At 39.6% G+C, this 12,543-nt stretch overlaps 1 protein-coding gene across 1 annotated transcript in view; it reads right to left on the bottom strand.

The window, feature by feature from the left end:
• AHR (aryl hydrocarbon receptor) overlaps positions 1 to 12,313 on the bottom strand; it is a 62,071-nt gene extending 49,758 nt beyond the window's left edge. The window contains exons 1-2 of the mRNA XM_086468132.1: positions 12,258 to 12,313; positions 4,323 to 4,510 (exon numbers count right to left, since the gene is read on the bottom strand). Of these exons, the coding sequence (XP_086324258.1) occupies positions 4,323 to 4,510; positions 12,258 to 12,313 (244 nt within the window). The remainder of the gene's footprint in view (positions 1 to 4,322; positions 4,511 to 12,257) is intronic.
• Positions 12,314 to 12,543: the final 230 nt, after the last annotated feature.

The following is a 12,543-nucleotide window of genomic DNA, read 5'->3' as shown; positions in this document are numbered from 1 at the left end:
ACCACAGGAATTCTTAGTGAAATAGATGAAAGGATAATTAGTAAGCAACATATTAAATTTTGTTTCTAATGTATCAATACACACACAGAGAACAGCTACTTCATTTTAGATTCCGCAAGCCTTTCCTTAATTCCCAGTATACCTTTAAAAAGAAAAATCACACCCCTAACATTAAAAAAGTGATCAATCATACAAAGTCTACTTTTCTCTCTTTAACTGCTTCACCAAAAGCCCAAGAAGACTCATTAGAAGTGTTCTTCCTTACCGCAGTAAAGTATTTCAATGATTATCAATTTATTATATATGGACCAAAGCTAGAGGCAAAAGGGCTTTTTCCTTTAGTATGCATGGGGAACACAAGCTATGCCTAAATGATTGTCCAGTTGTGCTCCAGATGCTGAACTCACACTAACTTGCACTCACACAAAGAGCTGTTGTCCCATTTTCCACTTTACATTGTTCACTGCTGAATGCACACAAGCACGGGCGCTTAGCATCAAAACGGAGTGAAATAATACCAGGACAACATAGAAAGTCTGTCTTTACTGACTGTCAGCAAACACCTGCCTGATTTATCCGAGCCTCATAAAAATAAAAAGCTTGCCTTAAGCCACTTTCAGAAAGTATCTTACACGCACAAAATAAATAGTCCAGCAGTGATTTCAGCTAACCTGCCTGACTTTGAGGACTGCTAATCCACTTCGGCACAGGCAGGTAGCACCGCGCAGCTGAGAAGTGACATCAGCTTAAATTACTTCTTAGCTTTGACTCACCACGCAAGAACTTTGACTTTATTAAGAAACACAACTGACACACATTATTTTAAGCCACCACTGAAATTTCCTTCTTGACTACAAGGTCAAATGCATACATATAACAGCATGCCAGAGTGCTTGACGTGTGGATGCATAAAGCCTTCTGACACCATGTGGGCTTGAGACTAACTTAACCACTCCAAACTAGCGTAGCAATACAGAAGGATCACTTAGCAGCACAGTGACTTCATTAACAAACTACAACAATCAAAAGCAACTGCTTAATACAATCACCAACGGAAGAAAGTAAGATGTTTTGAGGTTGTGGAAGAGGAAAAAAAAAAGTACACCTATTTCCTACAACCTGAAATATGGTAAGCGTGAAGAACTCTATCACATTTCAGTCAACACTACTGGGAAAACTCATGTCTTTAGTTCCAGAGGCAATTCTGTACCATCTTAATGACTGGAGGCAGGGGAAGATGCTTTTTTGTTTGTTTGTTTTTATTTATTATTTTTTTATATATACACTTAGCTTTCAAAGTAACAACAAACAACCTCGTAGACATCTAAGTGATGTACATTTATTCAAATTGATGTAACTTCTTGAGATGTTTCACAAATCAATTCTTCCCCGCCCCCAGACTTCCGCCTTCAGAAAACAGACATTCACTCTGGATTATTTAAACTTGGAAAAATGCAAGTGTTTTCTTTGAAAAAATATCTATTGTTACAGCAAAAACTTGGGTTTCCTTTCAAGCAAGATCATATGATTACGCGTTTATATTTTACTTTCCGCAGGAATTTACACACCCCCCCATTTGCATCCTGTTATTCATTTAGTGCTTCCCTTTACTTCAGCATGCTGCGTTAATAAAGTGGACCTCTTGGCTCAGTCTAGGCACTCAAGGTGACAATCAGCGCTCACTCTTGCTTTGTCAGATTTATTCTAGAGGGCTTTCTGCATATTAACTACACAAAACATTCCTTCAGAAAAACAGTTCTGTGAGAACCACTGCATAGACAGATCGTGAGACTCTAACCTAGGGGTTTCCAGGGTATTTTTGTTAATTCTGTACTTCAAAGCACTAATTTCTCTCTTGGAGGGTACGTTTCAAATGAAATAGATTCCATGCTATTTATCTACATTAAAATACTATAAAAGATCTTACTTTCAGTACTGGATCTGTCATAGTCACAGATTGGTTACTCTTGTGTATCTCCACTTCATCATTGATGTTAGCCTTTCAACACTTTCAGACAGATACTGATTGATAACCCGATTTATAGTCCTACAGTTCAAAGGCCTGAAAAGAAGTAGCAAAACCCTTTTTCTGCTAAAAACTGTTAAGACAGCTTCTACTGAAGCTATTCTATCTGTGGGTATAAATTAAACTTCCTTCATCTTACACTCTTCAAAATGTCTTGCGCAAGATAAGCAACATCAAGTTACTTATCTTTTCACATTCACTAGGCTTTTTACTTTACGGAGACTATAGGGAAAATATTCTGTAATGCACCTCGTAGATGTACTTACTTGTTGCTTGAGAAGTCCTTTCCTAAGAGGCAATTCAAAATTCTGCTACCTACTTCATTATAACACAATTAAATACCCTGTATTCTACAGATGTGGTCTAGTATGGCAGCATTAGCTGTGTCTGTTTGTCTGATGTGGATACCAGCCTCATAGCATGCTACTGAGCTGAAAACACAGGTTATGTTTGCTTCAATTCTGTACCCACGGTAGTTATATTTGCATTTCGGATTGCAATTGAACTTCTCTGTCACTGACACACATCTAATTCATCACCACTCTAAACACCTGAAAGTTACCTTTGTGTTCAAATCAGAAACAAGCAACTGATGTAAAATTTAGTGTGAATGATTCTGGCTATGTCTTCACAGCTAAAGCCATGAATTTTTTTTCCTATACAGAAATCATAGCCTTAAAGCCCTTTATTCCAGGACTGACAATTTGCACTCAAAGGAGGAGAAACCAAAATCAAGGACTTCCATTGCATGAGAAACGGAAGTTTCCTATTATCACTCCATCCCAAGTAAGGCAAAAAAAAAATGCAATCTTGTATTTGTTTCAGAATACGTAATTTTTACAAAAGTTTCATTGAGACTAGAACTTCAATTCACCAAGAAAGCACAGATAAGCCAAATAATTTGTTTTATGGCAGTCAATCTGGGATAACATCTCACGAAGACTTTGATGCAACTGATGTGCCAAGACAAGTCTTTCATTTCATGGGAACAAATATTTTCATTTGCAAAAAAACCTGCTAGAAATATTTTACTAACTCTAGCCCCGAAAAGATTCCATACTAATTGTCTTGAACAAGCACAGAAATCAAAGACACTTGCATATATTCTTCAAGCAACAAAACACAGGATATAAATTTATCAACATTACTAAATTGAAGCCACTAGACACAACAAATGAAAATAAATGTTCTGCATTCCTGCAGAAAAGAAATGGAACGATCTTAGGCAGTTAGGTTTCTTCAGTCCTTTCATCCATGGTATACAATCACTATCAAGAGGCTGAAACACAATCTTAAGCTGATGAGGACAGAGGTCACCTTAATGTCAAAAAAATTAGTAAAAAAAAAAACCAACAACTTGCAACTCAATATCAACTCCATTGCAAGATTCCTTTGCTACAGCTGATCAACATAATCCCATTTTCAGTATAATATTGTAAAACTTCACTGACCGATAAAAAAAAGAAGAAAATCATTTAAATACAAGCTCCTTGCTTTATTCCAGCAATGAAAAGGACCAGACCACTCCTGCCTTTGAAGAAAGTGGCATGAAGCCAGCCATCACATCTCACCCTACAGAACAGCCCAGATAGTGAAGGAGAAGGGCAGGACCCCTTGGCCAGCTCTGAGATGGTGTAAGAGAAGATGTGCTTCTGGCCTGATCACTACTCTGAGCACCGCTGTATTACCCTTGCCAGGGCTGGGGTCGGTGAAAACCTGCCCATACAACTGGACAACCGTAGCTGTCATCTTAATGCCTCACGCCCTGCTTTAATCAGGGCTTGAACACAGGAAAAGCTTTGCCCCTATTTCTCTACAAGTCACCTTCGCAATAAACTACAGGAAGGGACACTAGCAATCACTTTATATCAAAACAAAGTCATTTTTGATGCATCGTTAAGCAAAACATACAGCTGACGGGAACTCCTATGACCTGTTTTGAACAGTAATAGTTTTATGAAGGCGATTTTCAGAGGGGAAAAAAAAATAAAATCTCTCAAGTATCTTTGAAAGTCTAAGGAAAAGGACTGGAAGACTCATTAAGGGCAATATTACTTCCAAATGCAAAGCTTTGAAAGACTGGTGATTTAAGTGATGTAGAAGTAGTTACATTTGGTTTTCAATAAACTGGAAAGCTTACTTTAAACAGTTGCATTGTATATACCCACCTAACTGGATGTTCCATTAAAATATAGATAAGTTTCACACTTTTAAGCACTTAAACAGTTGAAATGAAAATACAGCATGAACAGAATTTTACAAGCAGTCCAGAAACAAAGGAATTCCCAACCCTTACCGTCAAAAAAACTTTTGGCTCTCAGGTAACTGACGCTAAGCCTAAGCACAGACAGCTTATCCAATTTGGCGATAACGTCTTGAGGGAAAGGCAGAAGGCTAGCCAAGCGGTCCAGCTCCGCATTCAAGCGGTCCCTGTGTCTCTTGGATGGATTGGACTTGACTCCTTCAGCTGGAGATGGCTTTACTCTGTGGCAAAAAACAAACACAATGTAAGTGTAAGTTCCTTCCCAAAACGAAGGTAAATATTTGCCAAACCCAACAGTACAAATTGTCTTTTAACAAGCAAAATGTTTTTCCCAAGTGACTTCTGTTCCCCACTGGAAAAAAAATAATCCAAGATGGTTTAAACCCCCCCTCCAACACACGCACTGTTAAATGAGGCAGTTAGAGCTACAATGGCTATTTGAACACATAATGAACACTCGAAACCTTTGAGATTCTGCATTTTTTAGAAAAAGCTTCCAATACTTTCACTCAAATGTCATTTGAATTCTCCCAAATGTTCATATTACAAATCATCCAGTAACTTTTAGTAATATTTGTGTACAGACGCATTTGAGAATACATTTTTTCACTTTAATTACAATTTTTCACAACTGTACTTAATTTTTGTCAATGTTTGGAACAGGCTACTGTCAACTGAATACAACAGAAGTTTTAGTAACTTGCTAGACAACAAGCCATCCAAAACTGCACAAGAAAACAATGGATACAGCTCACTCAGCAGGTAATATCTCTGTAGCAAACACGATTGAGCTCACCCTTTAAGTCACCTCTCAGCTGAAGGCATTTCATTTGAGTACGGCATGACCAAGGCATGCCTTTATACCTTACAAAGTACAATTCAAAAAGCCTTCTGTTGTGAATTACATAATGAAGTTTTTGTAAACTTGCTGTTTTCCATTCACATCCACCCTGAGCTCCCATTCCAGATACTTGGATATTCACACCTTCCCACCTACGGAGAAGTCTAGGAACAGGTTTAAATCCCTACTCATTTAAATTACAATTCGTCATTACAAGCCAATACTGAAACCAAAGAATTTATCTGCACAAGCCATAGTAGATTTTATGATATTTATTAAGCAGTTTTCTAATTAAAGAGTGATTCATTCTCACTTTTCCAGTATTGCAATTCTACTGGAGACCTGCAGCAGTTATCAATTTGCGCTGCTCTCACAGGAACGATGGTTCTGCAAGATGTATCACTCACAAAAATACTGAGCATAAAGACTTTCAGCAGTTAATTTTTTCAGTATTTCATTTAGTCTGCTTCCAAGCTTCATCCTTATATTGATTTTACAACGAGAAATTGCAAAAGCTCTGAGTAAACCATATTGAAAAATAATTTAATTTTGTATTTCCAGTCAAATAAGTGTGATAGAGTGGATGTTCCTATTTTTAGCTTGTTTTTACTTTATGTTTCAATTACACTTCATGTTAGCTTAAATTCAAACCCTTCTTTTTACAGGCATTACTTATTCAAGTGTCACTTGTCAAAAACTTGCACTTAAGTCTGGCTGCCTGTTCCCTAGCACTACGGCTGCCCTTTTGCACACTAAAGAGGCATGTTCCTTACAGGGAGCCTGGAAACTTGAAGATGCTGTAATACAAAACTGTTGTTAACACACAGAAATATAATGTATCAGCAGCAACCACTTACTCCCCAGATGGATAAAGTTAAGCTTTCTGCAGGGTAAAGATTATCCAGCACATAGTTCTAATGGAGTTTTATCCTAAAAATATTGGAAAAGTGGGGAAAACAGATCAACCAAGAAACATGAAAATACTATCTCTTGAAAAAAAAACATAGGTTCATTATCAACTGCCATGGACGACAAATTAAATATTTGGTTAAGTGTGTGCTTCGGTCACAAGCCCTGACTTTGATCCTGCAGCTCACCATATCCCCAAGTGAATATTAAATTTAAAATAATTTAGTAAAGCTTTATTCACATTCTCTTGTTCTGGCAGAATATTCACTTGTACAAGCCATACGATCCACACAATTTCAATATAACCCTAACAAAATAAAGTTCAAAATCACCAAACTTTACCAGTAACGTTAAAAGTTTCTTCATAAATATTTTTAATGTATTAAACTGCCATAAATGTAGATACAGAATAATAAATTCCAAATTTTAAGCAGGTAACAGTTCTATAACAATCAGTGAACAGCTCACTACTATCAAATCAAAGAGGTCTGCTTCCGAAAAGTGGAGGTCTCCATGGAAACCATCCAAAACACGCAATCTTTTCCAAATAAATGAGTAGTAAATACCAGACTTTTCTATTTTCACAATTGTCCTCTGCTCTGCTTATAACTCCTACAAGCATTTTGACAAGTTAGTTGAAACTATATGCAACTGTGCAGCTACCTTGTCAAGTTGTTAGCTGGATCTAAGTGGTTTTGCTTTACCTCCTAACGATTTCTTTTTCTTACTTTGAACTAGTTCAAAGGATAAGGATTTTCTAAGTGCAGTATACAACATTTCTGGATATTAAGTTACCGGCATTTGCAGCATAACTCTTACCATGTTCTCCTCCTCCAAATCAAATACTGATTTTCCCCTATTTTTCCCCTTTGTCACCTAACTAAATTCTGTTATATAAAAACGAATCCTTCAGTGATGAAGGGAACAAGGGCGGAAATGCCAGGGGCATAAGTAGCTAGCTAAACCATTTTCCATCCACTTACGTAAACCCTTGATGCTAAAGACAGCCCGAGCTGTGTTGTAGAAAATTATCTTCAAGGAAAACTACACGCTATGTCAAGATTAAATCCATGCATGTGTTTTATTTAAAAGGAGAAAAAAAAAAAAAGAAGAAGACTAAAGGAGGGGATGGATTTTAAGCTGATCTTTCAGTTCTTGATCTTTTACCTTTCACAGGAAATTTGAATTCCCTAATCAAAGGCCAGAGGTCTCTGTACACTCAGTGCTTCCAAACTGAGCTACAATCCTTATCACCCAACAGCTGCAAGACAAGCAAGCACTCTTAATTTTTTTTTAACAATTCTAAAGGATTTGCCATCATAACATTAACTGACTGCTATTTTCACAGGTCTGCTACAGACTACTTAATCAGAAGTTTTCATTACACATGCTTACCATGCGTGCCTTCAGACATTAACCACACAAAATTATTAAAAAGAAAGTGCACCAGTACCTGAGTCTTAATTATTATCAAAAGGCCAAAATAAGTTTTAATATTTACATGCTAATTTGTATTTTTTTAAAGGGAAATTGAAGTGGTTCTTTGAGAAAATGAAAAGAAAGCACAAATTTATTTTGTTCATAATACGACAATAAAAACTTTGAAGAGAAGGAAAAAACCCAACAACCAAGCACTGAAAAGCATGGTACCTTCTTAACAAGGCTGAAGTGTGAAATGAAATCAGGAAATAAAAGAATGTGCAAGAGCAGCATTAAAGATACAGCAACGTATTAAAAAAAAAACCAGTTCTGTTAAAAAAACTAATTAGAAGTTCATCAGAACTGTTTTATTGATTAAGAAAAAAAGACATAAGGAAGAACATACGTGTCACCTAGTTAATGGAATTAATCTTTTCAGCTATGTACATTTTCCATCTTGTATTTAATAGCACATGCAATAACATATATTATTCTTATATAGATTATTGAATCCAATGTAGGTCAAAGATATGAAACACATCAGTTACCACTAAGCAAGCATTACAGTAGGTGGCATCTTCCAAAATTCTCTATTTTCTTTAGCAATTGAAAAGTACTTCTAAGCATTTACTCTTTTATTACCCACACCAAATTTATGACTACTGAAAATTCAGCTGATGATTCCTTGGGAAGCAACAGATATGACAACACAGACTATCAACCTCTGCGATCACAAGTTGTTGCCAGCCTATTTTGAAGAAGGGGGAGAAGCCCTTTCCAGTGGCTCCTTCAGCAGGCAATGAAACCAGCAAAGATTTAGGCTGCTGAAGGGATAAAATTGGTTTTACTAAAAACCCTCAATCAGCGGCGTGCTATTTGACTGATGCTGGGCAACTGTTTGTTGTACTTGTAGTTTAAAAACTGTAGTTTAACTGTAGTTAAACTGTAGTTTACTCCAGTAGTAAACAGTTTTAGTTTGCTCAGGTTGTTTTGGTGTATGGAGGACTCCAACAGAGCAACAGACACAGCCAGAACACCAACCAGGAATGAGTTTCACATGCAGTTTTAAAATATTTCCTTACTGTTTAAGATGACAAGCCAAAGCTCTTTGGAAAGAGAAAAAAAAGGTATGTTCCTACCTACTGACCATGTTACCTACATTTGTCTATCTCCATTTGCTGCAGATTCTCTTTCTAAAAAGTATATTCGTGCAAGAACCATTGACCAAAACCCAACCAACAAAACCCACAGTGAATTTTAAGTAGCAGTCTACATTTAACATACAGGTACCCCAAGACTGGCAAGGTTATCATTTATACATAAGTTTATTCTACCTGTGTAACAGTTTTATTGCCTCAATTTCAAATAAGAGGTGCAAACTGCTGTTTGTAGCAGATACTGCTTTACACAAAGGAATCTTTTAATGATTAGTTTTCTTTTCTGATGAACTTCCATTTTGAAAGCTTGTTCCAGCACTTCTTGTTTGTTTGCCTTGAAAGAATACATAAATCATTTCATTCTTTAAATTAAAATATCTCTGCACTGCGTTCTGAAATGACTATGTCTACTCATAATTAAGGATCAACCAAACATCTTAATATCATAAACACATTTAAGCTAACGCAGAACAACACCATACCATTTCTTATTTCATCTGCTAAAGAAACATGCCATTACGCTTTTTGCACCTGCATACTATGAAATATTTAGACACCCCCTCCACCCCATTCCTTGTCTATTAGATTTATACAGTTATGCAAAATAATTCCTATCCAAAAACTAAAAAAAGAAAAAGAAGAAAAATAAGGCAAATCAGAGATAGTAGGCAGAAAAAAACTACAAGGCAGAATTACATTTATAGAATATCCTTCACCTAGTGCTAGAATCCATCTACAGTAAACCCCCCTTCCGTAAAATTTGCATTTTATCCTTCCTACTACAATACTAGTATGTTAACTCAGCAGCTCAGTAGAGACAAGACTTTAAAAACCAGAAACACAAAAAGCAGGGGCCACCCATTGCCCCCCACAGCCGCACTGCCACCAGGGGGACTCACAGTGTTCAAACACGACACGGGGAGGAAACGTAAAGGCTCCAAGGTTTTAAGAAAGCAATTTCTGCAGCATCTTACATGCGACTGGAGCACACACGGTTTAGTGGACTTTTCCTTTTTCAGATGGCAAGATAACAAGATGAACGGCAGGAACAGTTGCCTATTAAGTTCCCCCACGATTGCTTTTCTTTTTCAGCTGTGGTAAATTCGCTACTGAATCAAAAAAAGCACAAATCAACACTCGGCACTGTCAGGCGACAGCCTGAGATTCCCTCTCAAGTTCAGTTCTTTACACGGCACATAATAAAAACAGGGAGTTGCAGTGGGGATGTTTCTTAAGCTAGTTTTGAGTTACCATCATGGTTTTAATGAGTTATTTGCACCTGAAGAAAGAAGTATATTTTCTACTTCATCTTTTTTCCATGGCAACTACGGCACTATACGAGTGGCTTCTTCCATTTCTATAAACTAGCTGCCTGATGCCACAGGTGACCAGTTGTCATCCTCCATTCAGAGTAACATATATGGCAAATAAAACATTAGAAGAACTATCTACAGAAACAATCTTTTCTATAAAAGATACTAGTTCCAAACTTCTCCCCCTCCCTTTTTTTTTTTTTTTTTTTTAGCTGTGAATTCTACTGGAGGGAGGAAATATCAGCTTCAAACAGATTTAAATCAAAGTAATGTCAAATCTTTATTAACCAGCAGCAAGTACATCTTCCCTCCCTCCTCCCATTAGTTACAAAAGCTTATTGCCTCTCTCACTTTTTTTTTGGCCTAAAGGTATGGTCTGTAATTAGTTATGTGAGAAATCGGAGCCCCCTGACCCACAAGCAATGTTCTGTGAGGTGGGTAATCAAAGAGCATAGCCATTTTGAGGAGAAAAGAAACACATCTCGTGTGGAACACTTACAAGTTTGTCTCGTATAAAAATAATTTCTAGCAATGCAAGTAAAGTGGGTTAATAACCAGCCTCCACTTCAAATTATGGGTTAGCAAACTACTTTAATATCAATACTTCTATTTTAAGAAGAAACACTTACTTCTCCCTTTGGTCCTAAAGGGCAAAGTCCCTCAACAGGTAAATGGTTCCCATTAGTAATAATAATTAAAAAAAAAAAAAAAAGGCTTTGAGTTCAATTAATCAGAGGAGCTCAGCCAACTTACATAAAGAGGAGATACATGGAAAAGGATTAGTTATGTAGATACTACAGCAGTGTAAAAGAGAAGGGTTCACATCCTCTAACCAAGGCTAACCAGCATTTAATAGTAAGCCAGACATCAAGCTAGCTTACCAGCAAGGCAGACCACCTTGCCCTTTCACAGTCACAACTTCAGAATTATTTGCCTTTAGGTAGTAATAGTCTACGAATACTTCCATTTCATTCTCAAAATCTAGATCCACAGCGTGATTTAATCAGGTACCTTTACATTTTTATTTGGAAATGAATGGCCAAAAAAGCAAACACTGCTTTTTTCATAACAAATGCATCTTACAGCAAGGGAATTTTTAAAGAAAATGCATTTTTAGACTTTCTGTGTTAATTTGTACGGTGAAAACCCAGCTATGTACACATACTCATTCTACCAACTCCAACCACAAAGAAGCGAGTGCTCAACCTAATTCCCCTGCCCCCAAGATAGTTGTCTGCTACAAATCTAAAAACATAAAATTCGCAATAGAATTTCATTAAATATTTGTCATTCTCCCCTTTTATGCTCTGCAGGCTTGGCAGTTATTTTACGCCTACAGAAGTACCCTGCAGAAACACGCGGGGATTTCTTGAGTTTTGCTTATTTTTCTCGCAACTCAGTAGTTTAGCTTTGCTACTTTTTATGACCTATAGATTCTTGACTTTCAGTTGAAAGTGCAAGTAAAGCATCTCCTCTAGCCTGAAAAGTCACTGTGATGAGACCGGCCTTTTGGCGGAGCATGCAAAGCCTAGGGCTCAAACCTGCAGCAGGTGCACAATACAAAACTACTCAGGTACTAAACCGGTCTCAGAGTTTCAAAAAGATAAATTAATAAACAAAAAGCCACCATACGGCCAGACTTGTTTGTTTGTTTGTTTTTTCCCTCTTTCGACAGGTCCGCAGCATTTGGGTTTGCTGGGAGCTGAACAAATAACAACATCTAACGTAACACCGGAGGGTTAAAGCTGGTTTCAGCCCTCCCAGATGGCCTAAAAATAGCCCTAAACGGTGGGAACCGGCCGAGCCTTTCCCAGCTCCGACCCCGCGCTCCCCGCAGAGACACCTGAGCGCGGTGCGGAGCGGCGCGGAGCGGGCGCGCCCTGCGCGCAGGCGGGAGCGCGGCAGCCATGGAGCCCGCCCGGGACGGTGCGGCACCCACCGGCGGGACCCGCTGCGGCGGCGGCGGGGCGAGCGCAGCCACCGCTCGGGAGCCGTCACCTCAGATGCCTCCCAATCTAGGTCAGCCGGCTGCGCCGCGCTGCCGGCACCGCTCCCTCCTGCCACCGCCTCGACCCTCCGCGCCCCGACACTCCCCTTCTTTTTTTTTCTTTTTTTTAAAAAAAAGCTAAAACCAATAAAAATCCTGCCGGCACCCCCAAGCACCACCTCTCCCGGGCGACCCTGCACCGCACCGCGCCACCGGCCGCCCCCGCCGGGCCTCCCCGGCGCGGTGCGCGGCAGGACGGCGAGCCGCCGGGAAGCCGATCGGTCGGTCGGTCTCTCCCTCCCTGCCTCTCTCTCTCCCCTCCCGCCCCGCGGGGCCGCTTACATTTTCTGCACAGGTTTCCGCCGCTTGCGACTGGCGTAGGTGACATTGGGGTTCATCCTGCCGCGGCTCCAGCGCCCCGCGCCTCAGGCTTCACCGGCCGGCGGCCGCCGCCGCCGCCGCCCTCCTGCCCGCCTTCGCCCCGGCTGTCGGGAAGGAGCGAGCCCCACCGGCGCCGCAGACCCTCGCTTCGCCCGCGGGCCCCGGCCCTGCTGCCTGCGGCCGCCCGGAGCGCGCTCCCTCGCTCGCAGCGGCGGTGGCGCCTTCCCCGGCCGGGCGAGGACGGGAG

Source organism: Leptosomus discolor, chromosome 7, assembly GCF_034619465.1.
Source record: "Leptosomus discolor isolate bLepDis1 chromosome 7, bLepDis1.hap2, whole genome shotgun sequence".
Classification (NCBI taxonomy): domain Eukaryota; kingdom Metazoa; phylum Chordata; class Aves; order Leptosomiformes; family Leptosomidae; genus Leptosomus; species Leptosomus discolor.
The sequence above is the reverse complement of the archived record's forward strand: the minus strand, read 5'-3'. Positions and strand labels throughout refer to the sequence as shown.